Source organism: Tenrec ecaudatus, chromosome 1 (genome assembly GCF_050624435.1).
Source record: "Tenrec ecaudatus isolate mTenEca1 chromosome 1, mTenEca1.hap1, whole genome shotgun sequence".
NCBI lineage: Eukaryota > Metazoa > Chordata > Mammalia > Afrosoricida > Tenrecidae > Tenrec > Tenrec ecaudatus.
Genome location: NC_134530.1, coordinates 96,067,871 through 96,094,973, shown reverse-complemented (window position 1 = coordinate 96,094,973; position 27,103 = coordinate 96,067,871). Strand labels below are relative to the sequence as shown.

General features: G+C 45.7%; 1 protein-coding gene across 1 annotated transcript in view; it reads left to right on the top strand.

Moving 5' to 3' along the window:
- Nucleotides 1-27,103, top strand: part of WLS (Wnt ligand secretion mediator) — a 128,223-nt gene that overhangs the window by 23,043 nt on the left and 78,077 nt on the right. Inside the window, exon 2 of the mRNA XM_075557285.1 lies at nt 25,432-25,704. Within this exon, the coding sequence (XP_075413400.1) occupies nt 25,432-25,704 (273 nt within the window). The remainder of the gene's footprint in view (nt 1-25,431; nt 25,705-27,103) is intronic.

Below are 27,103 nucleotides of genomic sequence, written 5' to 3'. Positions count from 1 at the left end.
CTTGCCTGGTGATTTCCTTCCTTTAATGTGCTATATGCAAAGTTATGCATCCTTGTAATACAGCCTCTTTGAGATGCGGGCAGAGAGGGAGAGCCTTTCAGGGAGGATAGGTGTTGGCTTGGGGCTGTCTATTGTTCTGTTAATAGCAGACACGGAATTTCACTTTGCGGCATTTTCTTTCTCCCCTGAATTTCCCTTGTGGCACAGGAATTTCCCTGTGGTTTAGGAAGAGTTTCATATCTTAAACCCCATGGACAGGGAGTGGGGAGGGGCATATGACCAAGTCCAATGTTAACTCGGGAGACATGTGGCCCAAATTAGTCTACTCAGAGTGAGTCCTGAGGCCTCTAGGCTGGCTGCCAGGAAGAGATGCCCTCTTCTTAGTCTACTGAATTTGAGCCCAGAGAATATAAATCTAGGACTCCCACGATCCTTCCAATGAAGCCCAAGAAGGAAGCTAATACAAAAAGGTGCCATGCCGGGATGGTATAGAACTGAGGACAAGGGACAAGGTTCGATTTCTCAAAGTAATCATCATTTAAAAACACTTCTCTCCCAGGGAAATTTCCTGTATCACCTTATTGAATGATTGATTTTTTTTCCCCTTCAGGCAGCTCTAAGCAGGCTTCTCTGCCTCTTGCAACCTAAAGAGACCAGTGTGATATTCTTAACATGCCTTGAGTTTATGCTAAGTCTTGATGGCGGTCACGGCTAGGTTGCAGGAGGCATATTTGAAGGATTTGTTCATCTTTGACGGGTTAGGCCTTCTGTACCAATTGAAACACAAATCAGGTCATAACAACCCCTGTCAAGCACATTTCTTCCACCTAGATCAGTGGCTGAAACGTGTGTGTGTGTGTGTGTGTGTGTGTGTGTGTGTTTCAGGGACCAAGTGGCTGGCGAAGATCATCAGTGACAATTCCTGGAACTTGGCCAGGCCGTTGGCTTTGAAGCAAAGCTCCTTGCTACACGTGCTCCCGCTGGGCTGGAGGCGTGTGAAATGGATGGGCCACAGGATGTGCCAGCAGTTGAAACAAGGTTCTGGAAGGCAGAGGAGTGGCTTCCACGACTGCCCAAGCAGAGCAGGGCTTCGGAGGAGGTTGGAGAATGTAAGCAGAGGTCGCAGTGATCTGAGGTTTCTCTGGGTTACCTGGAAGTCTGTGAGGCAGAACCAGGAATGTGCCAGCTCACGTGCTGTGGCCCCTGCACTGGGTTAGCGATGGACCACAGAAGGGCCGACATGGCTCCTGCCCTTGAGGAACTTGAGTGTGATTGGAGAGACAGGACCGTGCAGAGATGAGTTTGTTGTTAAGGGCAAAGCTAAAAGCTCTAGGTACTTTTTAGATCTGATGGGAAAAAAATAGACATTTTTGTTGTGAAGAGGTAAGATTTGCCCTGGGCCTTAAAGTGTGTGGCTGTCACTTGAAGCACACTGCGCACAACCTAAGACAAGATTCACTCAATTGAAGACCCTGAATTAAACAGGAGTTTAATTGAGGAAATCCCAAGATTCGGCTCCAGCTCCTGCTGCCTCTGTAGACCTATCACTGCCTCTCACGCCTCCTTTTGCTGCTCTTCTGCTGAGTGAACCCTCCCGACGTAACAGAAGGTTAACTGTGTGTTCTTACAGTGATTTTAAAAGACTGTAATCATTCTCTTTACATTGGAAAGCTGCCTTGAAATAATCGTTGTCAACGTGTTTTGTCTGTATGACATCACGTGTGACAAGTCAATATTTTCCATGCATACAGTGCAGTGTCATCAGTTGCATTCATTGCGTGTCGTACCTGCCGCTGATTCCGTGGCCAGACTTCTAGCACCATAATAGAAAGTTCCTGCTTCCTCCAGCAATGCTTCCCTTCCTTCCTCCTTCCCGTCCCTGGTAACCAGGAATACACTCTGGTTTCTCTCTCTGTTTGTTACGTCAGAGGAGTGAGGTTACACATCGCTATCTTTTCACCTGGGCAAATAAAAAGAGGCATGACTTGGTCTCAACCCAAATACGCGGGCCTTCCCTTCCGTTTCTACTGTGTTGTTGTTAAAGACACTGAATGACACGACGCTGTCTGTAGATTGGATGTTACTTCGCCTGGCCATCGAGGTGTATCCTAACCCTCCGATGGAGCTATGGGATGCTCTTTGGACTGCTAACTGCAAGGTTGCCTGTTCAAACCACAAGCTGCTCAGTGGGAAGATGAGACTGTCGGCTTCCGTAAAGAGTCCTTTTCAGTAACCCTCTACAAGGTCAGTGTGAGTCAGAGGGGACTCAGTGACAGAGGGCTTTGCTGAATTCCAGGGGATGTAGAGAGGCATAAAAATGTGATCATAGTGGAAATAGCAGAGTTGAGTTCCCATCAGCAGTCTCTGGCGATGAAGCCGCCTGTGCTTACTGGAGTCCTTGGCTGGTGCAGATGATTAATAAGCTCTGCTGGAACCTGATAGGTTTGATATTCAACCCCCAGAGACTCTGTGGGGCGCAGCTATACTTGGATGCACGCAGGGGCCGCACGAGGTGGAGTTGAGTGGATTTGGTTTTTTATTGTCGTCTACCCTAGAGCTGTAGAAAGGAGTCCTGGTAGCCAATGTGACCGAAACACGGGCCGTCTGAACCCACCAGCTGCTCTGCAGAGGCATGGGACAGCGTGCTTCTGTGAGGACTGACCACCGGGGGAAACCTATGGGGCAGTTCTCCTCTGTCCTATAGGGTTGGATCTGGGTTGGAATTGAGTAGATAGCGAAGAGTTTGGTGTTTGACCGGAGGTTTAAATATGATAATGTGGTTGAAGGTATTTATCCCTTAGTGTGCCAAAGAGAAATAAAATGGCACTGTTGGATCTGAGGAAACAGGCAGAACATGTGTCAAAATATCACCAATAAATTAGAACAGCATAGGATAAAAAATACTAAAAAGTGAACAAACAAAAATACCCCTTGTTGTCAAGCCTGTGTTGACTTAGAGCGACTCCAGGTACGGCTGGCAGTGGGTTTATCTATGGACAGGACAGGGTAGAGCTGCCTCACGGAGCTTCCAAGGCGGTCTTATGTGTCATGGAAGCAGACTGCCACATCGCTCTCTCCGGTGGAGGGCCTGGTGACTCCCGGCGAGACTCCCGGCGAATAGCCAAGTACTTAACCACAGCGCGACTGGGGCGCCTGTGACAAACACGAACACAAGAAAATAACTCCACAGAACCAAACTCACTGCCGTTGAGTCAATACTGGCTCACAGTGACCCCATAGGACAAGGTGGAACTGCCCGGTACACGTCCATAACTGTTACGGGACTGGAGAGCACCATCGTTCCCTGAAGGAGCTGCTGGTGGTTTCGAACTGCTGACCTTGTAGACCTCAGCCAATTCATAACCACCGTGACGCCAGGGTTCCTCCAGAAACAATTCTGTTGTTGTTGTTAAGTCCTGTGGAGTCGACTCCAACCCAGAAGAACCCCGTGCACAGCAGAAGGAGGCACTGCAAGGTCGTGTGGCAGCGTCACCGTTGTTCCCATGCCCGTGCCCCTTGATGGACCGCTGCGTCAATCCATCCCATCAAAAATACGAGGGCACATTAAGTGGGCACTCCACTATGTGCCAGGAAGTGTGCTGGGTGGTTTGGATGCGTTATCACAACTCCCCGAGGTGGACCAGCGGGAGCTCGGATCTTTGTATACCCAACTTGGTGTTCTCGTGTGAAAGGTCTAGACAGACATCGACAGATCCTTAAAGCTCGGGGACTTATCCTTCTCTAACATGTTAATTGTACCTTTTTGGAAAAAAAAAATACCACAAACCTCCCCTTGTGACAGTAATGGAGTTTGGGGGACAAAACTGGCGGTGGCCATAAATTGACCAGAAGATTTGCAAATACCCATAACGACCGGCATTGTCTCAGACATTGTGGACAGGGTCATTCAGGCCACCCCTCCGCCAGCATTTCCCTCTGGCTGACTGTCCCGTCCTCCTTTGTGGAAATGAGGTCCTGTTCCTCCTGTCTGCTTTCACGGCGGGAATGTTTTAGGAACTCGCAGCCTGGCTGGATTGTCTGTTGGCGCTGTGAACAGATTGTGTAGGCGATGAGACAAGTAGGAAAAGGCTCTGCAGTCAGGGGCGGGGGCGGAAATCGCTTTCTCTTACTCTCAGAATGAAGCTCAGCCACAAAAGGAACTTCGTTAATCATGCCTCCTTTGTAATCAGAATGGCAGAGGCATTAAAAGAGTGAGAGAGAGTGAGAGAGTACTATTTTGTCCCTTGTCCCCTCTGAATTAAACCAACTGTGCAGTAGCTAATTGAGGGGTTAAATTTTTCCCACATCCAGCCAGACGGAATCAACTTTACTTGCTACCACTGCGTCCATCCTACTTGGGAAAGCCAGTCAAATGTGGGCCAGGCTTCTGGAAGATAGATAGGATGGCTGGCCTGGCAGGAGTCCCTTGTCTGATAGCTATGTGGCAGCTGATTTGTGCATAGCTGATGACCACTCCATGCATGTGTGAAAAGGGGAGGGTTGGGTAATGCGTGCAGGTTTGAACGACTTTACGGGGTTCACTTGATTTGCACTAAGTCGTGGAAAATCCAGGCATCTTGATTTACCGAGTGCCCTTGGCCACCTTACTCGGAAGATGGTTCATCTTCCCGGAGTTGCCTTCTTAGAAATCAAAGGGCGATAATGATCTCCGGTACCTAGTTAACTGGCCTTGTGTGAAGTAATGAGGCTGTAAACGCTCTGAGTGCCCAGGAGATGGAGAGATAGGGAAAATTATTCTCAATATTATTTCTATTTAATTTAGAAAGGTGACTCATTCTAGCTTTGTTTTGATTTAAATGAAGTCCTATTTTCCTCTCAGCACCTCTGCTGGACAGGGGCGGGGAGTGCCTCCTCGGCAGAGGTTGACTTGGATTTGGTGTTCTAGAGAAGGCACTCAGTTAACCCTTTTCCTGGTGGTTGTGGTTACTCTTTGGGCTGCGATCTGAATGGTCAGCCGTTCGACACCACCAGTAGCTCCATGGTAGAAAGACTGGGCTTTCCACTCCCATGAACAGTGACAGTCTCAGAAACCGCCCGGGGGTCCCTAAGAGTCAGTGAGTTTGGTTTTTATCTGCTCCTAAGAGTGGTGGCATCGTGGGCTACATGTTGAACTGCTAAACCACAAGGTCAGCAGCTCAAAACCACCAGCTGCTCCAAGGGAGAAACATGAGGCTTTCTACTCCTGTAAAGAGCTACAGTCTCAGACACCCACAGGGGCATGTCTACTCTTTCTTTATGGGGTGTCCTGATGAGTCAGAACTGACTGGATGGTGAACAGGGGTTGTTTTGTTTTTAATTTACCTGCTTTATTATGACTTAATGATGAGATGAGTTATAATGACTTGCGGGTTCAGGGCCGAATTGGTAGTGAAAACCAAAGGTATTTCAAAGGGAACTGATCAACTACTACCCTAGTTGTTCCCCAGCTAGATGATTATCTATTTTCTTTAAAAATAAAATTGAGTTTTCAAGCCAAAATAGTAGGGATTGGTTGTAAATTCAATCGGAGGCATAAGTGCAACTTAATGTTGGAAGATGACAGAAAAGAGCTGCCTGGTTCCGGTCTTTCCCTCCCCCCGCTGGTCTGTCTGGGACCAGCTCCTCAGAAGAGGTAAGAAAATCCCCACAAAGTTTCCTCCCCTCTGTGTCTAGTTGGACTTAAATGGCTTTTCTTCCCAGTCAAGGTGGGAGTTTGCTTCCGCTGTTTGGGGACCATGCCTGCTGGTGCAGTCTCTGCAGTGGAAACCCCCATTGGCCTGTTGCCAGTAGCTAATCCATAATTTATGAATTCTTTAAGAACAGGGAGGGATACTTCTTTTGGAAGGGGCCTGGCTATCTGTTTGCTGGGTCTTCCTGCCAGCTTCTCTTCGTTTCAGTGATGGCTCTGGTCCCACTCCAGGGAGGACTGGCTTCAGTTGCCACATTGCTGCTCGTGAATCTGGTTTCAGAATATTCTAGAACATTTGTTTCTTTTCTAGTAGGTGTTGCTTTTTCAAATAGTTGAACTAGGCCATCATTTTTCTCCCTTGAGTGTGTCCTGTCTACCTGGCACGTCCCTTGTCAGGTTTTAGTCCCTTAATACCACGCTTGCCACCCTTCCAAGTCATTGCCTTTCTGGTCAAGATGCCCTTGCCTTTTCTTATGGAAGCCAGCTACAGGCCTGCTTGTGACTTGGTGGAAATCACCATCTTCTTGTTTTCTGTAGGCAATTCATAATTTTTAAAAATCGGCTGTTTTGTGTGTTTTAGACCAAAGGTATCTCTATTGCTGGTGGTCTGTCTGCTCAGCAAAGAATACGGACTTAACAACAACCAGGGTTAGGGCCACTAATGATGCCTCAGGTTGTGTTTAAGGAGCTCTGGCTGCACTGTGGTTAAGCACTCAGCTGCTAGCCCGAAGGTCAGTGGTTCAAACTCGCCAGCTGCCCCCCAGGAGAGAAGACATGATTACAGCCTAGGAAACCCTATGGCGTGGTTCTATTCCGGGAAATGAAAGGACACTGGAAATTTTCCTAGCACTTTTATGAAACGTCCCTGTATTAACTTTCCCATATTAATTGTATAAAGAAGGAACTGGCTTTCTATAAGAGTATGTAAGTCGCCCAACTAAATTGCTAGCAAGTCACGGAGCTGGGATTGGAACCTGTGTCTTTCTGAGCCTGGTGCTTCACTTGTAATCCTTCTGTTTGTGCATAAGTTCAGCAGCAGGAAGGACTTTTGCTGTGGAAAGCAGTGCCCTGGCTGTACTGAGATCACTGCTTTCTCTTACGACACTCCCGTCCCCCTCCCCCCCCCCCGCCCAGTAGAGGTTAATCTGGATGAATCTTGAAATATATTAGCAACCCCGCAGTTTAAATGAAAAAATCTGAGCGAATGTTATGATTTATTGTCTCCTTACCAAATTTTGTCAATGATCTCTTGGCTTAGGGCAGTGTATACCACAGTTTCCAATTCTTCTGAACAATAAACTTAGCTCTGAGCTTATTTCTACCATCCTGAAAAATAGAGGTTGGACATGGTCCAAGTGATTTCACTGTATTGGAATGTTTTGTGTCATATTAGACTCTGTGTATGTGTAGCGTTGGCTCAGAGCTGGAATGGAGTGTTTTGTTTTCCTGAAAAACTTCATTATGATTGGATGGGGCCCATCTTCTCCATACCATATATTATCAACAACCAAACCAGACTTGTTGCCACTGAGTTGATTTCGACTCTCTGCTCTCAGCGCCTCTACAGGACAGAGTCGAATTGCCTTAAAGGGTTTCTGAGACTATGTTATATATAAATCTTTACAGAACTAGGTTGCCACATCTTTCTCCCACAGAGCAACTTAAGGGTTTGAACCGCTGACCTTTAAATTGTCACCCAAACACTTAACCACTGTGCCACCATGGCTCCTTTGACCACATATTAGACAGGTGTGCACATTTCAACCTGATGAAGAAATTAATCTGAAGTGTTCGCATATATAGTTAGCTGAAGCTTCCCCTCCCCCCCCCACCCCCCCACCCCCTGATTTCTAGCATCGTTCATTGGTCTCACCAGTTTGGGGAAGATAAGAAAACACCTGAGTCCATACAGTCTTCCCCAAAACACAAGGCAGTGTAGGATAATTAAGGTGTCCCTCTCAACCCATGCAAAAATACAAGGAACATGCGGAAGGCTTCGTGGCCTGTAATGTGGTCATATAAACAGACTCTAATTTCATAGGATATGAAGGGGCTTCAAAAAGTTTTGGGGGAAATTCCATTACCTTTTAATTCCACTTTCCACGAACTATTTCCATGAACGATCCTAAGGTTCACGAAATGAGGCCAGTTTTTTAGCTTCATAGTGTTTAACCTGAAAATGTTGACTTTTACCATTACACACAGTATAAAAAAATGCCTTCTCACCGTGTAAAACCGCCTTAGAGAACATTGTGGCTCCCAGAGGACTGGAATGCCGCGATCCTGATTCCTGGGACGAGTCTCTCCACACAGGTCTGGTCCTCGGGCACCCAGTAGCTCCGAGAACGGCAGACCCACTGGTGGCCCAGGACTGAAGCTGCACATAGGGTGTCACTCATGGAACTTTCACGACGGAGGAGGCCCCAGAGGTTTTTCTCTGCCACCCCCGCCCCCGCCGGTGCTCCCAGGTTCCCTGCTCCCGGTGCAGGAGTGACCCATGGCAGCACCTGCGCTCACACAGGCAACAAGTACGCATGCGTGTTCACTGAGGAGCGCAGCTTGGGGCCAGTCAGACTTCACTGGTCTAGGGTTTCTTTCTTTAGAACTTGCAACATTGAAATGACCCCAAATAAGTCTTAATTCCCTCTCTTCTTCTTAGTGATTCATATATTTGACCTGTTTGCCAGCGCCCCTTCCTTACACTGAGCCTTTTTCTTATCTAAGCCCTACCCCTTCAGCTTCTAAACCAGTGGTTCTCAACCTGGGGGTCGCGACCCCTTGGGGGCCGAATGACCCTTTCACAGGGGTCTCCCAGTTCCTAACAGTAGCAACATGACAGACGTGAAGTAGCAACGAAAATGATGTTGTGGTTGGGGGGGTCACCACAACACGAGGAACTGTGTGAAAGGGTCGCGGCATGAGGAAGGTTAGAACCACCGCTCTAAACTTTGAGTACCCCTTCCTGTGCTCCGCGATTTCTCCCACACCGGGCTCTCTCACTGATCTTCTGTACTAGTTCTTTGAGAACTCTCCTGTGTAACTAATGGGGGGCAGAGACACGAACTCCTATAGTACACGCATATGGCAGAGAATTCTTTCCCTTAGGTTCTGCCAGCTCCTGTTTAGCATTGTATTTTTATGGAACTAATGTGCACACTATATGTTTTTGTGTAGTGTGTGTGTGTGTGTGTGTGAGAGAGAGAGAGAGAGAGACCCTGCGTTGTTTTCTTCAGCTCCATAGACCCACACTGGCTCAGAAGCAGCCCTTGCCAGAACCGCGTGCCCCAGCTCAGTAGGTGGGTGGGTCTGCACACCGCAGGCAGGGATACCACTCTGTCACCTTGAGCATTCCGCCCCACTGTCTGCCTGGCTGGCAGCTGGGCTCTGTAGGTTGAATTTCCGCTGCCCGAGTGGAGCTGCTGGGTGGCACCAGACCTTTGAGCACAGAGACGTTATGCGTCCCTTGCTCAGAGACAAGTGCCCATCGGATTGCCTGGGGCTCTGGTGCCAGGACAGTGTGTCACACACCCACGACACCCTACTGCCCAGCGTCACGTGGGGCTGGGCACACATAGGCAGCAACAGCCCTCCCCTTTGGGGAGATCAGCCATGCTGTGCTCTAGTACCCCTGCGAACGGCAGCCCTCCACCAGAATTCCCATCTGCCTCCCTTGGACTGAGCTGTCCAGGCCCCGCCCTCTCAGGCTGGGGCTGGAGACTGCCCCAGGGCAAATGCACCATCTCAGTTTTCTGGTGACGCGCCTGCTGCCAAACTTGCTCCGTAGTTTTTGACCGTGTCTTATGCTGTCATTAAACAGACAGATGCTCATATGGTCCGAATAGCATTCTTAGAGTGACGGCAGATGACGCCAACCCAGGCGTCAGAAGAGCGCCCGAGGCCACGTGTGGCGTGTGTGCACTGTTTGTTTATTTCCGTTTGCACCTAGTTCTGTCATTTCTGCCCATTCTATGTGTACGTGTCTGCACTTGGCAATTGTGTGGGTGCACTAGTTGTGGGAACTTATGAAGATTTGGTCTCGAGAATAAAAAGGGGTGCCCATAGAAGGGACTGGCTAGAGGATGTTGTCAGTGAAACTGCCCAAAATTTCCCTTAGGAAGTAGATACTTTCATACAACCTTCAAATTATGCAGCCGTCAGTTGCATGCATTTCAGACTACAATGTGGATATTTTATCCCATTTGGTCTTCATTTGCTCTCCATCCATCCCAGCCTTCATCCCTTCGGGCCATGCTTGAATGGAGTAAACAACTGGAAGTTGTTTTTCAAGAACCTCAATTTCCAGGAACCATGCCAAGGAGAAGGGGTGGCACTGTGGGCTCTGGCTTAGGCTACTAACCACAGGCTCGCTGGTTCAAATCCACAAATGGTTTGGAAGGAAAATGATTAGGCTGTCTGCTCCTGTGAAAATTTAGGGTCTCAGAGTTTTAGGCGTGACAAGAGCAGGTATGTCGAACAGCGGGGCCTCTGGTGGGTCTATGGTGGAATTCTCACCGTCCATGCAGGAGAGCCAGGCGTGATTCCTGGCTAATGCATGTTGTGCACAGGCACCCCTCACCTGTCATCGAAGGCGACGTTTTGCTATGCTACTCAACAGATTTCAGTGGGCCTTCTTCACTGACCTGGACTAGAAAGAGCTGATGATCGACTTCCAAAACCTGACCAAGGAGAAACTTGTCTGTCTGCAGAGTTAGTCCACAACTAAGCATCCATTGTGCATGGGATCCCATTGTGTTGGGGGCTGACTGCACAGCAATTCTGCACCCCCATCAAAGAGCAGTTACCTAAGCATGCGCCCATACTTTTAATGTTTCCCACAAACCCTTTGGGGAAATTTGTCAAAGCAAAGGTTTTTTGCTGTCTATTCATTTCTAAAAGGTACCTTCCTCCTTATAGGCTGCCGGGATAGTGTTTCAGTTTAGGACAGTTTCATTTGGCTCATCAACATTTCAGTACTCATATATTTGATATTACCCATCTGTAAGAACCAAGGAGAATTTATAGGAAGTGAGCCTAGATTTGGATATATTTGTTCTAATAGATATAGATCTAGAGGTTGGCAACATAGAAAGCTTCTTCCCAAACTGTCCTTGAATAACACTTTTATTCCTCACTTCTGGGAACCACAAGACATTTACCTTTTTTTGTTGCTTACCATGTGAGGTCACACAAAACTCATCCTTTCATGACTGACTTACTTCACTCAGCATGATAACTTCAGGTTTGGCCATACTGAATATCATTTGTAATTGCCCTTTGATACAGGCAGGCCATCTGATGTCTAGCGAACTATATGATAAAAGTTTAATGAGTACATGGAAACTTAAATGAATACTACTGTGCTTATGATGTCATAAAGTACATGGTCTAGTCTGTGTGCTGGATGCCACAAAGAGGAAGAAGATGTGGTCCTTGCCTGTACATTGAGTTGTAATCCAAACTGAAGGTTGCAGTCCATGTTCTCCATCAGCAAGTGCAATGTGATTTTAATGTAAAGACAATCCAAATCCTCACAACTAGACCAATAGACGGCATCATGATAAACAGAGACAAGATTAAAATTGTCCAGGATTTCAACTTGCTTGGATGCGAACTCAATGCTCATGGAAACCACAGTCAAGAAATCGTACAGTGCGCTGCATTGGGGAAATGTGCACAAGATCTCTTTTAAAAGGTGTTGAAGAACAAGCGTGTAATTTTGAGTACGAAGATGTATCCTGCACAAGTCATGGTATTTACAGTCCCCTCATTTGCATGTGCAAGCTGGACCTTCAGTAAGGAAGACCAAAGAGGAGGCTCTCTGCTGGGATGATCGTTTTGGTGAAGAGCACTGAAGGCGCCATGGACGGCTGAAAGAACCAACCTCTGACTGGGCAGTACAGCCAGGACGCTCGTTACATATGAGCATGGCGAGACCTCGTCACATGTACTTTGGACATGTTATCCGGAGAGAACATTCCCTGGAAGCGGACATGGTGCTTGGTAGAGCAGAGGGGCAATGAAAAGAGGAAGGACCCCTCCCTCCCCCATGAGATGGATTTTCCCAATGATTTCAACAAGGGGCTCAAACAGTTGGAACTGACTTGTTAGGACCTAACAACAAGAACAACAGCTGTGTTTTCCAAAAGAGCTACTCAAAATATTCGCTGAGTTGATGCTGGCTTATAGTGACCAGATACACTGAATAGACTCTCCCCTGAGGGTCTCCACGACTGTAAAGCATTATGAGAGGATAGAATCGCATCTTCCTCCCAAGGAGGAGCTGGTGGGTGTGAACTATTGACCCTGTGGCCAGCAGCCCAACACAGAACTGACGGGGACACCAGTGCTCCTTGTTAAAACAAACAAAAAAACAAACACTGCCATCAAGTCCATTCCAACTCATAGTGACCCCAAAGGACAGTGCAGAACAACCCGGAGACTAACTCTATGGGAGTAGAAAGCTTCATCTCCCACAGGGTGGCTGTTGGCTTCGAACTGCTGACCTCTGGTTAGCAGCCCAACATGTAACCACTACATTACCAGGGCTCCTTGTTAAAAACAAGAGAAGGCTAAAATAAAGGCATAAACCAGGTGATGATGACACCAGAGCAGATAAGGAACTTTGTACATAGTAGATGTTCCAAGTGAGTTAGAGATGTGGTGCTTCACCAGAACTTAGAACTGATGAAAAGAGTGCGATATTTTATATATTATATATATTGTTTTACTTAATTTGATTATATCAGGCATTTTAAGAAAACCAATGGTTGCTAGAAATATGAATGCAAAATTGCAGTTACTTTTCCTCCAAAGCATTCAGAAATTATCAGGGAAAGTGGTGTCATTGCAGAAAAAGTCATTAACAGAGCTTCTTTGACCTTGCCTTCAGTTTACATTGTTTAAAAATAAAATTTTGACCCTTGAGGGAAATCCTGGATTTCTGTTATTTTAATAGCTTTCATCTGTTTAATCTGAGACCAGTCAGAAAATGGAAAAAATAAATCAAGCTGAGTGCTGCAGCTTTATGTTGAGCCCCAAAGAATTCATCCAGGGTCTTCAGTGTCTGCATGCGCTAACAGGAGACTTGGCAGTTTGATATCACACAGAGGAACTTTTGAGTTTGGGCTCCTATCTCTTCTGTCACTTCCTGCCCGCTTCATGGATGGAAAACTGCCCTTTCCTGAGTCACTTGATCCATTGTTTGCCTACCTGTTTGCCTGAGAAGCACTATGGCTACTGGGAGGAGGACTGGATATAAAATCAGACCTGGATTCTAGTCTTTGTTCACCAATTAGCTCATGGAACAAACCCCACTGATCTCAACTGTGCAGTGGGATTGGGGCAGGGAGGGGCCAGAAAGGGTGGGAGGGGGAGGTGTGGGTCATTTTAATACTTGTATGTGTTTATGATGAGGATTAGATGGCCTACACTCCTAACTCAACCGCAGTGCAGCCAAGGCGAGTCCAATTCATAGTGACGGTATAGGATGGAGGAAGGCCCACCCTCCTGCCGCCGAGTTTCTGAGGCTCTACATCTTTACGGGAGCAGAGAAATCCCATTTTTCTTCCTCAAAGAGGCTGGCACTTAGCAGCGCAATGCTTAATCCACGGTGCCACCATGACTCTTTAGACAGTCTGCAAAAGACTTTGTGGGACAATGTCATAGCTTTTAATACCCCTGTTTGGGGAACTTTTTGAAGCCTCCTTCATTTCTCTGAAATATGTGCAATCCACATTGAAGATATTCATGTTTGCGATCACCACGGATAATGATATTGTTGGAAGGGAACTATCTGTAATGCACAGATCATAAATGTCGGATAATAATTATCAATAAAATGCCTGAAATGTACATTGTATAACAACTATTTTAGAAGGAAGCAGTTGGCTATTTCTCTGAAAAAAATTTATTTTGGGGTCTCCCTACCCTAAAATTCGAATCCCGGAGAGAGCTCACTCAGGAAACAGAGGCACTTGTCCGACCTTTTGTCACCTCCAGTCCCCTTAGCGCTGGCTGGGGGCTGAGGGGTGCTGAGGGATTCCCCACCCTGCTGCCCCCTTCCATGCTGGGTTTCTGAGATCATAGCCAAGGTAGGACACCAGAAGCTGCCATCATTCACTTTCCAGAGGTGGGATGGCAGCATTCCACTGCCTTTTGGCTGGAGGGTAGCTGATCTTGAAACACCGACACCCAGTCAACAACGCGCCCTGCAGACTGGTTGGCTGAGCGATGGGCAGTGTCTGTGGCAGATGAGCCTTTTTGGTTTTCTGGGCACGTCTTTGTTCACCTCTTGGGTGTTTCATTGTTGCTGTTTTGATGAGTCCTAGAATGATGGAGAAACAGCTGTCCGCAGGCATTCTGGTGGGAGAGAGGTTCGAACTGGTGATTTGATGTTCTTCTGCCAGGCGTCTTGATTTAGCCTCTCCGTGCTGCTGGCCATCAAAAGCAAGGGCCAGTTGCTGTTGCTGTTTTCATCCCAACTCGGGCCGTGGGCTTGCTCCTCCAGTGAGCACATTTCAAATGCTGAATCACTGACGGGTCCTTTGTGTGGCTTTTATTATTGGGGGACAACAACAACAGCAACAACAACAACAAGAAACTGGCACCAATCTTGAGCCTAAAATAATCTCATGTTTACCACTGCATTTCAAATACGATGTAAGCGTCTGGCTCAGTGTCCTCAAGCATTCTCATCCCCCCGCCCCCCGGAGTTCCAGCGCTCCTCCTTTCAATGGGATCCAAGCCAGCCAAGAAATGTAAGCCAAGTGCACTGCTTGTTTGCCGTGCAGATTCTGACAAATATAAAGTAATTTTTCTATTCTTCAAAGCTGCTACATCGTTGGCTCCAGAACAATTGAGGTTGTAGGCCAAGCATTTCAAATCCGCAGCAGCTTAAGGCGAAAACATACTCTTTTATTTTCTGCTTCTTCCCAATATTGAGTCAGAGCGAATTTACGAAACAGACGTTGCCACAACTCCTGAGCTGTTGCTTGAAGCTGTCAAAATGTCTTTGTCGTGTTTTCAAAGTTTCAGTTTTAGGGAACGAATTTTAAAAAGAGTGCTCAGTTTTGGTGTGCGCAGGAAGATGTTGTTTAATGTGGTGTGTGTTTGTGTGTCTGGGTGTTTGCATATTTTCGTGGTAGCAGTAGAGAGCAGTGTCCCTCTGTGTTAAACTACTTCGCTTTCCTAGAACAGATGGCAGCACAATTAACGTAGTGGAAATTTCTGGCAAGAGTTACACTCCACTCAAGACTACCCCACTACGTGCACCAGAACAGAGCTTGATGATTCCAAAATATCCCTTCTCCCAGATGTAGGCCCTGCGGACCAACTTTGAACTCTCCAGTAAATGAGATGGACATAATAATTCATTGAATAATCTAGTGATATTTGATTGGCATGGTTGCAATATAGGTGCAGTTCTCCTTGAAGGTAAGAGAGCAGCTGCCCATTATGATTTCAGACCAAGTTAATCCCTTAGCACCAAGGCTATGGGACAGAATTGATTGGGTGACCGTGAGTTTGGTTTTGGAATGCTGTTGTTGTTGTTGGTTGCCGACAAGTTGGCTCCTACTCATAGGGACCCTAAGCACAACAGAATGCAACCTCCCCAGTGTTGTGCTAACCTGCTGATGCAGCCACTGTGTCGGTCCATCTTGTCAAGTGTCTTTCTCTTTCCCCCACCCCTCTGCTTTACCTAGCAAGATGTCCTTCTCCAGGGACTGGTCTCTCTTGAAAACATGTCCAAAGTAAGAGAGACGAAATCACACCATCCTTGCCTCTGCTGAACGCTCTGACTGTCCTTCTCCCAAGACAGATCTGTTTGTTTCCTTGGCGGTCCATCATACTTTCAATCTTCTTGGTGCATTGGCCATTCTTCACTCTTCTCAATGTAACGTCCCCCTTTCACATGCATGTGAGGCAATGGAAGACACCATGGCTCGGAGCAGGCGCACCTTCATCCTCAAAGTAACATCCTTGCTTTCTAACACTTTAAGGAAGCCTCGTGCAGCAGAGTTGCCGAATAAAACGTAGTTGTATTTGAAAAACCAGCAGAGTCACTCAAAGAGAACAGGTTTCAGCAGACTTTCCAGACTAAGGAGAGACTCTGAAGAAGGAGTAGTTTAACACTTTTCTGAGGAATTAGCCACTGAAAATCTTAGGATAGCACTAAGGCGGTTCAACACGAATATTTACACTTTAAAAAAAAATGTAGCTGCTGGCGTCTGGGGGTCTTAAAGGCTTGAAGATAAACAAGTGGCCATCTAGCCAGGAAGCAACAAAGCCCACATGGAAGAAGCACACCAGCCTGTGTGACCACAAGGTGTGTCCCCTTCACCTTCCTTCCCACTACCACCACCACTATCATGACCCAGTTCTACCTTACAAATCTGCCTAGACTGGATCATGTACACTGGTACAGATAGGAACCCTCCACACATGAAATCCAGGACAGATAAATGCCCTCAGGGACAGGAATGGGAGTAGCAATACCATGAGGGTAGGGAAGAAAGGGGGAACCGATCACAATGATCAGTGTGTAACCGCCTCCCCGGGGGGGGGGGGACGAACAACAGAAATGAGTGAAAGGAGTCAATGGACAGTGTAAGACATGAAAATAACAAGTATGTATGATTTATCAAGGGTTCACGAGAGTGGGAGGTTGGGGAAGGGAGGGAAAAATAGGAGCTGATGCCAAGGGCTCAAGTAGAAAGAAAATGCTTTGAAAAGAATGATGGCAACATGTGTACAAATGTGCTTGATACAGTTGATGTATGGATTGTCTGTTATAAGACCTGTAAGAGCTCCCAATGAAATGGTTTTTAAAAATTGTAGCTGCAGATTTTGAAGTGCTCATGAATTACAAGGCTGTCTAAGACTTGGACACATATTGTGACAGATGTTACAACATCTTTTTTTAGGAACTGACCTTAAGTAAGCACAAGTGACCAAAGAAATGCTAGTTGCCCAAGAGTTTACAACCTAACCCGTTTATATGAGCTGGCTACTGAAGTCATGAAAGTATTTTCCACAAGTTTCCAGTTGACCAGAACTAACCAATAGAAGCTTTTAAGCTTGAGAAAGGCACAAATAGGGGGACTCAGCCTAACACTTAAACCAACTAAGGTGTAGTTTTCACTGTGAAGAAGATAGTTACATGTTAATGCTAAATGGATGATGGACATTTGAGTAAAACTTTAGTTCTATCAGTAAGAGGGATTAATCTAGTCTCCTTGGGTCTTATCAGCTATACATTCTCTTTTTCCTTTTTCCTTCCTCCTCTTTGCACGTCCAACAAATCCTCAGGAAACCCCGGGACTTTCCAGGGGTCTAACTTTCCAACAAATTTTATATACATTCTCACCAAAGCAAGCATAAATATTCAGATAGGCAAAGCTTAGAACCAATTTGGGGATGTAATTTTTTATTGACATCATATAAAATGCCATTCATAGGTGGCCAAGGGAAGTTGTTTCAGTATTAACAATCTGCAATGGGGATTATACCACTTAGCTTTATATTTTAGATACATTAGCCAGCCAGCCATTGCCTTTTATTTTTACTTTTGCAAGAATAGATGCAGACCAAGTAAAATTTGGTACTCCCTGAATATTCATTCTATCCTTTAAAATGAGTCCCAATTATTGTTCTGGTAAAGTCCAATCCTCTTTTTTTTTATAACCCAAAATCTTTTATGGAGCAAGGTGGAGCATAGACCATGGATAAATAAGCTAAACACGCTCGTTTTGAAAACTGGCACAGAGATGGTGTTTGGAGGTTTTTTCATTTTTGTTCTGAGAGCAGAGTTTTAGCCGAGAGTAGTTAGTAGTTTTCAAGAGGTACATCCAATGCAGTGCATCTGGAACCCCTCTCTTATCCTCACAGTTTTTCTGTGAGTCTAGCATGCTTCTTTAAGAAACAGTTGTTTGGTTTTTTCCCACAAAGAGCTAAATGGACCTTGAGCCAGCAAGAGAAAATACTTGCCAACAATGATCTCTGTATTTTAAAATCACCCTGTATAGTTTTGTTTGGTTGCAATTTGTGTTAGCTTAGATGCAGTGTTAAAAATAAAAGCCTGTAAAATGTTTCTGAAATCTTGAACCACTTTTCCCTTAAAATCACTCCTCTTTTCAAATTGTGGGCTTCCTGTGATTAATGCCTATAAACGGGAATTCACCTTCTAACTAGTCTGCTCTCCACATTCCTTCCCCTAGCAGCCGGCAGCAGACTAATTCTTTAAATAGCATCTTTCTTGCAAGGCCAACATTCTTCCTCTAATTTAGGTGAAGGGACTTCAAAGGCCTCTTGGAGGCCAGGTTTGGGAGCAGTGGGCAGAGCCTCTCCTTTCCCACCCTGACCACTCTCCTGTTCCCCTCTCCCAGAAGCCCTCGTGCCTGGCCTTTTGGCTTATGAAAGAATAGAAGGAAGCGGCCCCCACATAGAAATTCTTCGTTATTTTTAGACTCTGCATCCCAAGTGTCTCTTCTGATTCCATCCTTACGTCGTGACAGTGGTGAATAGTCTCTCCCAACGTGAGAGGTTTGAATGGGACTCCGAGGTGCCGTGAAAGGCCCAGGAGCTACCTTCTGTGAAGCCACTCATTACAAACCATGCGGAGCATCGTTTCTGCCGAGCCAAGGCCGCCGTGAGTCAGCATGAAGTCCACCACCAATGGTGGGCCAACAAGCAAAACGTGGGCACTCACTAGACTCTCTTAAGAGTACCTGGACTCCTGGGGCCCGGCAAGTGTTCCCACGATCATCTCTGTTGACTGACAGGCTGGTGCTACGAGGCCACTCGAGGTGCCTCAGAAAGAAGCCCTGTGGAATTCTGACCCACAGGGTTGCCATGGGTCTGACTCAACTTGCCCTGCGGTTTGGTTTGCGTCAGGTGGAGCCGAGAATGCTCAGCAGAGAGGCCAGAGGCCCACAAAGGCACTCACAGGACTGCACACTTACCCGCCAAGTGATCTGTTTTAAAATGTTAATATCGAAACACAGGCATCAGTGACAAATGGGATTTTCCTAAATGCCCTGTAACCCGGCTCATGTTCTTTCAGGAGGCCTGCCTCCGTGGCTTTCCCCCTTTCCACCTGCCAAACTCACGCCTGCCCTCCTTCAAGGCTAAGTCCAGGGCTCCCAAGCTTGCAACCAGGATGTAACTCTCCGGGACATGTCAGCCTCCCACACCCGCCCATGAGCGGTGCAGGGTCTGGGATGGGTCCCTCCTAGCCTTCGTTAGCATGGTAACCGCATAACAGGAATGCATCTAGAGAATTGCTGAAGGAATTTTCTTTACTTGTACAGCAAAGACATCATTGTTTTCTTAAATTTTTTATTTTTTGGCCTGGATGGAGACTTTGTGTCATGCCAACAGTCTTCAGTGTTGGTTTAACTTTTCTAGGAGTCAACCGTGTCTTTTCTCTCTGGCCAGCTCTTTAATGATGGATTCTGGAAGGAGTAGGGGCTAATGATTTGCTGTTGACTCCATTTGGAGCAGGACAGTTGGTTGTGTTGGTTGCACAGTAAATTGGAGGCTGCACAACCACTCGAAATGTGATAACAGGAAGCTGACGGAGCCAATGGCGACTCCTTGGAAAGAAGGACACTTTCCATCATTATCTACTTTCATTTTGATCTGAGGTGGCACTGTAATGATTGCTGGACTTCTGGGTCTCCTTCTAGTAAACTCATTTCTCCTGCCACTCAAAGTTGGGACTTCTGCCTTTTTTAGGTAGTACCAGGACAAAGGTAATTATTTACCCATTCTCCTCTTTCATTGTACATTTCTCGTATCTGGTGTCTGTCAGGTTGACCCGCTAGCACAGTGCCTTGGCACTAATAGGTGTCCACGACCTACTTTCTGAGTGCAGCATCAGCTCCAGTGAGGTATGCTGCGGAGGGGCCGCTGATTGTGCAAAGCGACTTCAAGTTGGGTTTGCGCAGGTCGCCATGACTGCAAATTGTCAAGTCTTTTTGATTTCCTCTCCTTCTAAAATTGAATCTTAGATGGTAGAATACTTCCCAGTCCTGTGCCCTGTAGTGGAGGGAGTGTAAGCGCTGGTGGCACGGTGGATAAAGTGATTAAAGTGCCAGGCTGCCAAGCCGAAGTCAAGGGTTTGAACATGCCAGCCACTTCACAGGACAAGGACGTGGCAGTCTGCCCTCCTCTGTCCTATAGGGTCGTTGTGAGTCAGAAGGAAGTCCACCCGATGGCGGTGGGTTTGTCATTTGTGGGTACAGTGGAGAGGCGGAGACCGAAATGACTGTGCTAAAGTGCAGGTAGGGAAAGAAAAAAGTTGTCAGTAGTTGACAAAGTCAGGAAAACTAAAGTCCCAATAGGTTTGTGATTTTTAGCATTTTATGGGCATCCTCTTAACTATTGTAATTACCTCCCATTCGTTAATTAATTCAGTGACTGGGCATTTTAATATTCAGCCAATGTTCTGACTAAATTATACTGATGTAGCTTTTAGCCCGTTTGTTTCAGTAAATGGGTGGGTGGTGGCGGTGTGTGCCTTCAAAGCAACGCTAACTCACAGCAAATTTAGAGGACAGTAGAACTTCTCCATAGGGTTTCCTAGGCTGAGCTCTGTGGGATTCTATCTACAGGCTTTTTGTCCCACAAAGTGGCTGGTGGATTTGAACCACTGACCATGGGGTGATGGATAGAAAGACTTTTTAATGTGTGCTCAGGCAGCTGGGTGATACTGCATTACTATCCCAGGAATACTCAACAGTGGTTATTTTTAGCTTTCACCTGAACAAACATGACTCAGTTTGTTGACCTGAATCTACCTGGCCCCTTCTTAAAGACACAAACTCTATTAGTCCCTAGAACCAGGCTGGTGACTAAGTAGTTTAAGCCTTTAGTGCATTTACCTGTCAACTAGATGACTGGTTTGTTCACAAGTTTCAGAAAAATTTAAAGTTCCTCTATTTTGTTCTTCCTTCTAAGAAACCCTGCATCCCTTTCCTTTCCTTCCTCCAATTTAAAGAAAAGTTTGTCTTAAATTGTTGGTACTAATTCATGCCCCGTGAGGTCAGAATGTTAGCTGTAGTTGACAAAACCCCCAGCTATGTTAAACACTCAACTGTTCACTAACAGTTAAGCAATGATTTTAGATAACTTTGATATACTTTCTGCAGGAACAATTGGAAATTCACTTTGAGCATTCTTGATGTAGAAATGAGGACATTATGTGAAACTGTTGAGCAAAGCATTGGGATCATATATCACAATGTCTTATTAGCTCTCCCATACGGTGCAAGCATTTTGCCTTTGGAGCTTTGCCATATATTGAATTCTCTTCTGACATAGCTTTCTGACCCCAGAGAATGCATGTATTCAAGCGAAGAGAAATATTTGTGACTCCGGTCGTGTCGTTTGAGATGCACTTGAAGCTCCTCAAAGTTCCTTGCCACGACATTTATGAAAATATTAGTGTTCCTGGGATCTTTTTTCCTCTATTCAAGAAACACTAGGCTAATGAAAGAACAAAAATAATGCAAGCCCTACAAAGGCAGGCAGGCGGTTCGTTGTTTCCATTAAAAACGCGCACTGAGCCTTTGTGCCCATAAAGGGTCCGGCTTCTGTGTTATTAAGGTTGGAATGTGGTTTTGGAGCTTAGCTGAAGAGCTGGGCTAGTTATTTTCCATTTTGAGCTGAGGACAGGAGACTTGTTTTTCAAGAGAAAGAAGGTGGGGGAGGGGGGAGGGCTTGTTCATTTTAGAAGAAAAGAAGTTTTTAAAAGTAGGAACTATTTTCTGCAGCAAATAGTCAGTCTGAGTAGGTTAGCCAAAATAAGATCCGATGACTTTTGTCTCCTTGTTTATACCTCCAGCCACATTAAACAGTGTGCCGGTTGGCCTCACTTAGGTGAGTGGGTCTTCAGCTGAGTCAGGCCAGCCACCGTTGGATTGACTCACACTTCCAATCTTCAGTCAGGTGTCTGACTTCTGGACGTTTCGTGGTTAACGTCTCCATGATTCTGTTTGGAATTGTAAAAGAAAACTCCCCTAGCATGATATTTTACTACTTGTAAACTGATGAGAGCCTCAAAAGTTAACATCTTAAGCTAGTTTTGTCAGGAGGGGCGTGTTTAAGGAGTGTGTTTGAAGATTAAAATTAGGACAGCATGTTAATAATAAACACGTTTGCCTCCTACATGGCGCTCCCCCTGCTTCACACAGTCGGCTCGTTCCTACCCGATCCTTATGATATCAGAGATGGTTTTTGCTCCGGAAAGGTCCGTAAACACAGTGTGCAATGTACTGTAGGCACCAAATTAAATGGATTTAACGTGGGTGCTGCTGTTAGGTGCCACCGACTCAGCTCCGATGCTTAGTGACCTACGGACAACAGAACCCAAGTCTGTCCCGTGCCTTCCTTACGGTTGTTCTGTTCGAGCCCACATGCAGCCCTTCAGGCAGGGACTGGCCTCTCCCGACAACTTACCCAAAGTACGTGTTGGCTTCTACAGCATCCTCGCCGCTAAGGAGCACTCTGGCAGTCCATGGTCCTTTTTAAAAAATCATTTTATTGGGGCTCATACAACTCTTACCACAATCCATACATACATCAATTGTGTAAAGCACATTTGTACATTCGTTACCCTCATCATTCTCAAAACATTTGCTCTCCCCGTCAGCCCCTGACATCAGCTCCCTCCTTTCTCCCCCCTCCCTCATGAACCCTTGGTCATTTATAAATTATTATTTTATCATGTCTTATACTGTCCGACGTCTCTCTTCATCCACTTTTCTGTTGTCCATCCCCCAGGGAGGAGGTTATTTGTAGATCCCTGTAATCGGTTCCCCCTTTTCACCCCACTGTCCTTCCACCCTCCCGGTATCGCCACTCTCACCACTGGTCTGAAGGAATCATCTGTCCTGGATTCCCTGTGTTTCCAGTTCCTATCTGTACCAGTGTACATCCTCTGGTCTAGCCAGGTTTGTAAGGTAGGATTGGGATCATGATAGTGGAGGCGAGGGGTAGCAGGGAGGCAAGGAAGCATTTAGGAACTAGAAGAAAGTTGTATGTTTTATCATTGCTACATCTCACCCTGACTGGCTCATCTCAACTGTACATCCCCTTACGGAAGGGTCGTGGGGAGGAGATGAGCCATGGTCCTTTCAATGTTCTTTACGAGCCCCACAATTCAAATGCATACATTTTTCTTCTGTTTCCTTATTCAATGTCTAACTTTCACAAGCTATGAGGCCATTGAAAATGCCGTGGTTGAAAGCAAGGCTGTTGCTTCAAGGACTAACGTGTGCCTAACGCAAGCTAGGATGAGATTTTAAAGTGAACATAGGCATAATCCAAAATGTTTTTCTTATACTGCCAGCTTTTAGAGACATGTTTTATAAATACATTATAAAAAAAACATTTAGTCCTAGGAAAAACTACATGAAGAAAATCATGGAAAATTTCAGAGATATATAAAAATAGACGGATGTTAATAGAGAAGCCATGGCTGTTCTTACATGGGAAGATGAAATTTTTTTTTTAAGATGCTGATGGTGACCAAAATGATAGGTTGATTTCATGTAATTTCAATTAAAAAAGCCCATTCAGCCTAAAGATATAAATTTGAAATTAATTGGCAGAGGGAGGTTGATTTTCTTATATTAATACAAAACATCACTAGCCAGGATTCACAACAGTGTTGTGGTGGCCCATGAGGGCGGAACCCATGGAATGGAGGTGAATGTCATGGATTCTCTTCTGGTTTCTAAGCTGTGCAAAGGGGTTTTTGGACTAGAGGATTGAGTCAGGTCAACGAAAATATGGGCATGCATAGGATAAAAGGATGTCATGAATCAGGAGGCAAGGAAGGCTTTTTCAATAAAAGATCACTTAAATATTTAGAAGGAAAAAAATCACCCTAGAATCTCACCTTATTTCAATAAATTCCAGATGTGTGAAATGCATTAAAAGAAATGAAACCATAAAAGGATAATTAAAATTGTGTTACGTTTTGAGAGAAAGATGGTTTGTCTATGCATAAAAGCATGGGGGGAGGAGGAGGAAAAAATCTATAAAATAGGAAACTTCTTTATTGCTAAGAAAGCCACAAACATTGTAGGTAGTATATCAAAGATGACAAAGTTAGTCTAAGTTCCTAATTTAAAATATGAGCTAAATAATTCTTAGTCTTACTCTTATTTCCAGTCCTTACAAATCAAGATGGGAATAGGTAATATTTGGCAGCCACTGATGGAACATTTCATATTTCTTTCATGAAGTGGCTGGTGGGTTCAAACTTGGACCTTGTATCCAGCAGCACGTAACCCCTGCACCCCCTGGGCTCCTTTCAAATGCAAGGAGCTTTCAAAACATTCATGGGAAAAATTCCATTATCATTTCATTTCCCCCCCATGAGTTATTGGAAGCCCCTTGAAAAATAGACAATATACATTTCTTGTGTTTAAGCTCTGTTTGAATACACTTTACACATTGGTTTGTTTAATGCATACAGGGACTTGGGGATGCAGGTGGTGCTATCACCATAATTTAAGAGATGATAAAGCTAGTAGATGGATGGGTTTCATAACTGGCCCCAAATTTCTCCAGTATTGCTCAGGAGTCACTAGGATCTGACACAAAGCTGGCTGAATCCAGAACTGACATGACCTAGCACTGTGCTAAGCATTGCTTGTCAAAGTCAATGAAAAGGTTACTGAAGGATGTATGATATGACCTACTTTGCAAAAATATGTGTGGATACTTGTATGTTGTTTTAATTATGGAAATTAATTCACTTTTAATGTTTTTCAAATTGCACCTCCATAGAAATGACATCTTATTTTGATGTGTGTATTTTTCCCCCAGTAGCGATTACTTCTCTCTAGTGGGATTTGAGTGTATGTTGTTTTCAACTTTAAATTTTCCAGGTTTTGATGATTTTCCGTAATAACCTTGAAACTGTTATATAATCAAACTCAAAATTATTTTCCATAAAGGTGTATATTTGGAAGTTGACTTTCTCTCTTGAAATGGCTGGGGGATCTTACTCAGTACTCTCTTTGAAATATCAACCAATGTTTGAGTTCTAGTTACCTTCTACTAAATGCCAAGGTGGGATCCTGAAGTCAACATAGTTTCTCTCTGTCAAAAGTAGCGTTACAGAATTTTAGGGCAAAGAGAACATTCGACAGCAATCATCTCCTTTCTCAGTTGTGAGTCCTGAAGCTAGTATAGATTTGACTGATTGACTCAAGATTAACAACTGTCAACTAAGTTGTTTAACCAGGCTTCAAACTAAGTGGTACAAATAACTTGTGCTCCGCTACAAACCCAAAGGTTGGCTGTTCAAATCCACGCAGCAGTACCACAGGAGAGAGGCCTGGAAATCTGCGTCTATAAAGATCTCAGCCAAGGAGATCCTATGTGGCAGTCTACTCTGCTGCACATGGGATCCCCATGAGTTGGAATCGACTCCAACGGCAACAGGTGTCTTTGTTGTCCCTAAAGGTCCCCAAACAAGCAACAAACTCATTGCTGGTGAGTCCATTCCAACTCATAGGACAGGGGAGAACTTCCCCTGTGGGTTTCTGAGATGAAAATCTTCACCACAATAGAAAGCCTCATCTTTCTCCTGCAGAGCAGCTGGTAACCTTGAATTGCTGACCTTGGGTCAGCAGCTATAATAATCCCACGCTATGAAAGGAATTCTGCAAAAAGGGAAGCAAAGGCAGTGGTGGTTTATCTAACGTGGCACACCATTCTCTTTTCAGCTCCTGGGCCCACAACAGCAGTGTCCTACATGTCAGTAAAATGTGTGGACACCCATAAAAGCCATCACAAGACAAAATGGATGATGCCTTGGGGACCCAACCAGTGTGACAAGATCCGAGACTTCAACGAAGCAATTCCGAAGGAAATCCAAGCCAATGACATTGTGTTTTCTGTCCACATCCCTCTCCCCTCCATGGAGATGAGCCCCTGGTTCCAGTTCATGCTGTTTATCCTGCAGCTGGACATCGCCTTCAAGCTGAACAACCAAATCCGTAAGTGCGCTCTCCCTCGCTCCTCTTGCTTAGGGGACTTTCCCCCTTGGGTTTTTCTCAGCGTGAGTTCTGACAACAGCAAAAGCAATTAAAACGAGAGTTGACGGTAGCCAATTGCCTACGACTCACTGGGCACTTTTCTGAGCACGATACATGTACTAACCCACCAATAAGTCTAGCAATTTCTGGTGGGGCGGGAGAAAGAGAAGGCTTCTTTCTTATTTCATTTTCTAGATAAAAATGTGGGCACCACTGAGGTTGCCCTGAATCGGAAGACTAGAGGAAGGCAGAATTTGGAATCAAAGGTCAGCGGTCTGGCTTCAGAGCCCTGACCGATCTACCAAGCTACCTTCACCTCTCTAGTGAGATAGTGAGTACATGCTTTGAGCAAATAGTCTACATTTTGCAGACTTTTTTCCCCATTAAAATCGTGCAACCATTTAATAATGGGGTGATTCGAGGACATCGGAAAGATCCCTTTCTTCCAAATGGCTTTTTCCTACTGGGCTTTGAGCAAAGCCATCACCTTAGAAAAAGATCCCTTCAAAGTGGGAATGGCAGGCTACTGCCCTTCCTGGGCACGCAGGGCTATTCCGGGTGGACCGGCACCCCCTCTTCACATGGACTGGGCGTGGCTTCAGGAGAGGGGCCTCAGAGTAGAGGTGTGTCTGGACACATAGACTCAGGTGCATAAGGAATGTGGCGAATAGGGTGGGTACCGGTCCTTCTACCCCACTACATCTGTGAAAGGTAGCATCTCTTCCAATAGCCAGGGAGAGTCCACCACACAGCATCCCTTTGGGATACGATGGGATTAAGGAATGGAAATCACAGTGGCAAATACTTAGAGAGATGAGAGATTGGAAACAGAAATCACCGGCAGAATGAAGCTCCCTCTGGAGTCCTTTAGGAAAATGTCCATGGGCATCCCCAAACCCAACAGAGGCATTGGCTACTGTGGGTCTGGTTCTTTCCTGTCGATCACCTTATTCTTCATGAAGCTGACTGGGCAGTCCCCCAAACTTAAGGCAGCTGAGCCCAGAGAGTGGGTTGTGGTGAATAAACTCAGATTTATGGCCTTACTGTTTAGCAGCTTCTCGGGAAGAGTCAGTGAGTGGGGCTGGTTGAGCCAACCTCACCCTTGTTCCCTGGCCAGGCCCAGACGTATGGACTGGGTCACCACAGCTCCTCAGCCTGCTAGCTAGAGTACTGGGCCAGAGTTCCAACGAAGAGCCTCATTGCCATTTCCTGTGTCTGGAGAAGGTTGAGAGGAGGCTTGATGAATGACATCAGAGATGGGTGACATCCCTGTGCCTTCAATAGGTTGGCCTACACGGTCCTTTTCCAAAAGGGAATTTACACCAAAGAAGCCTTACTTGTATGTGGGAATATATTGTTA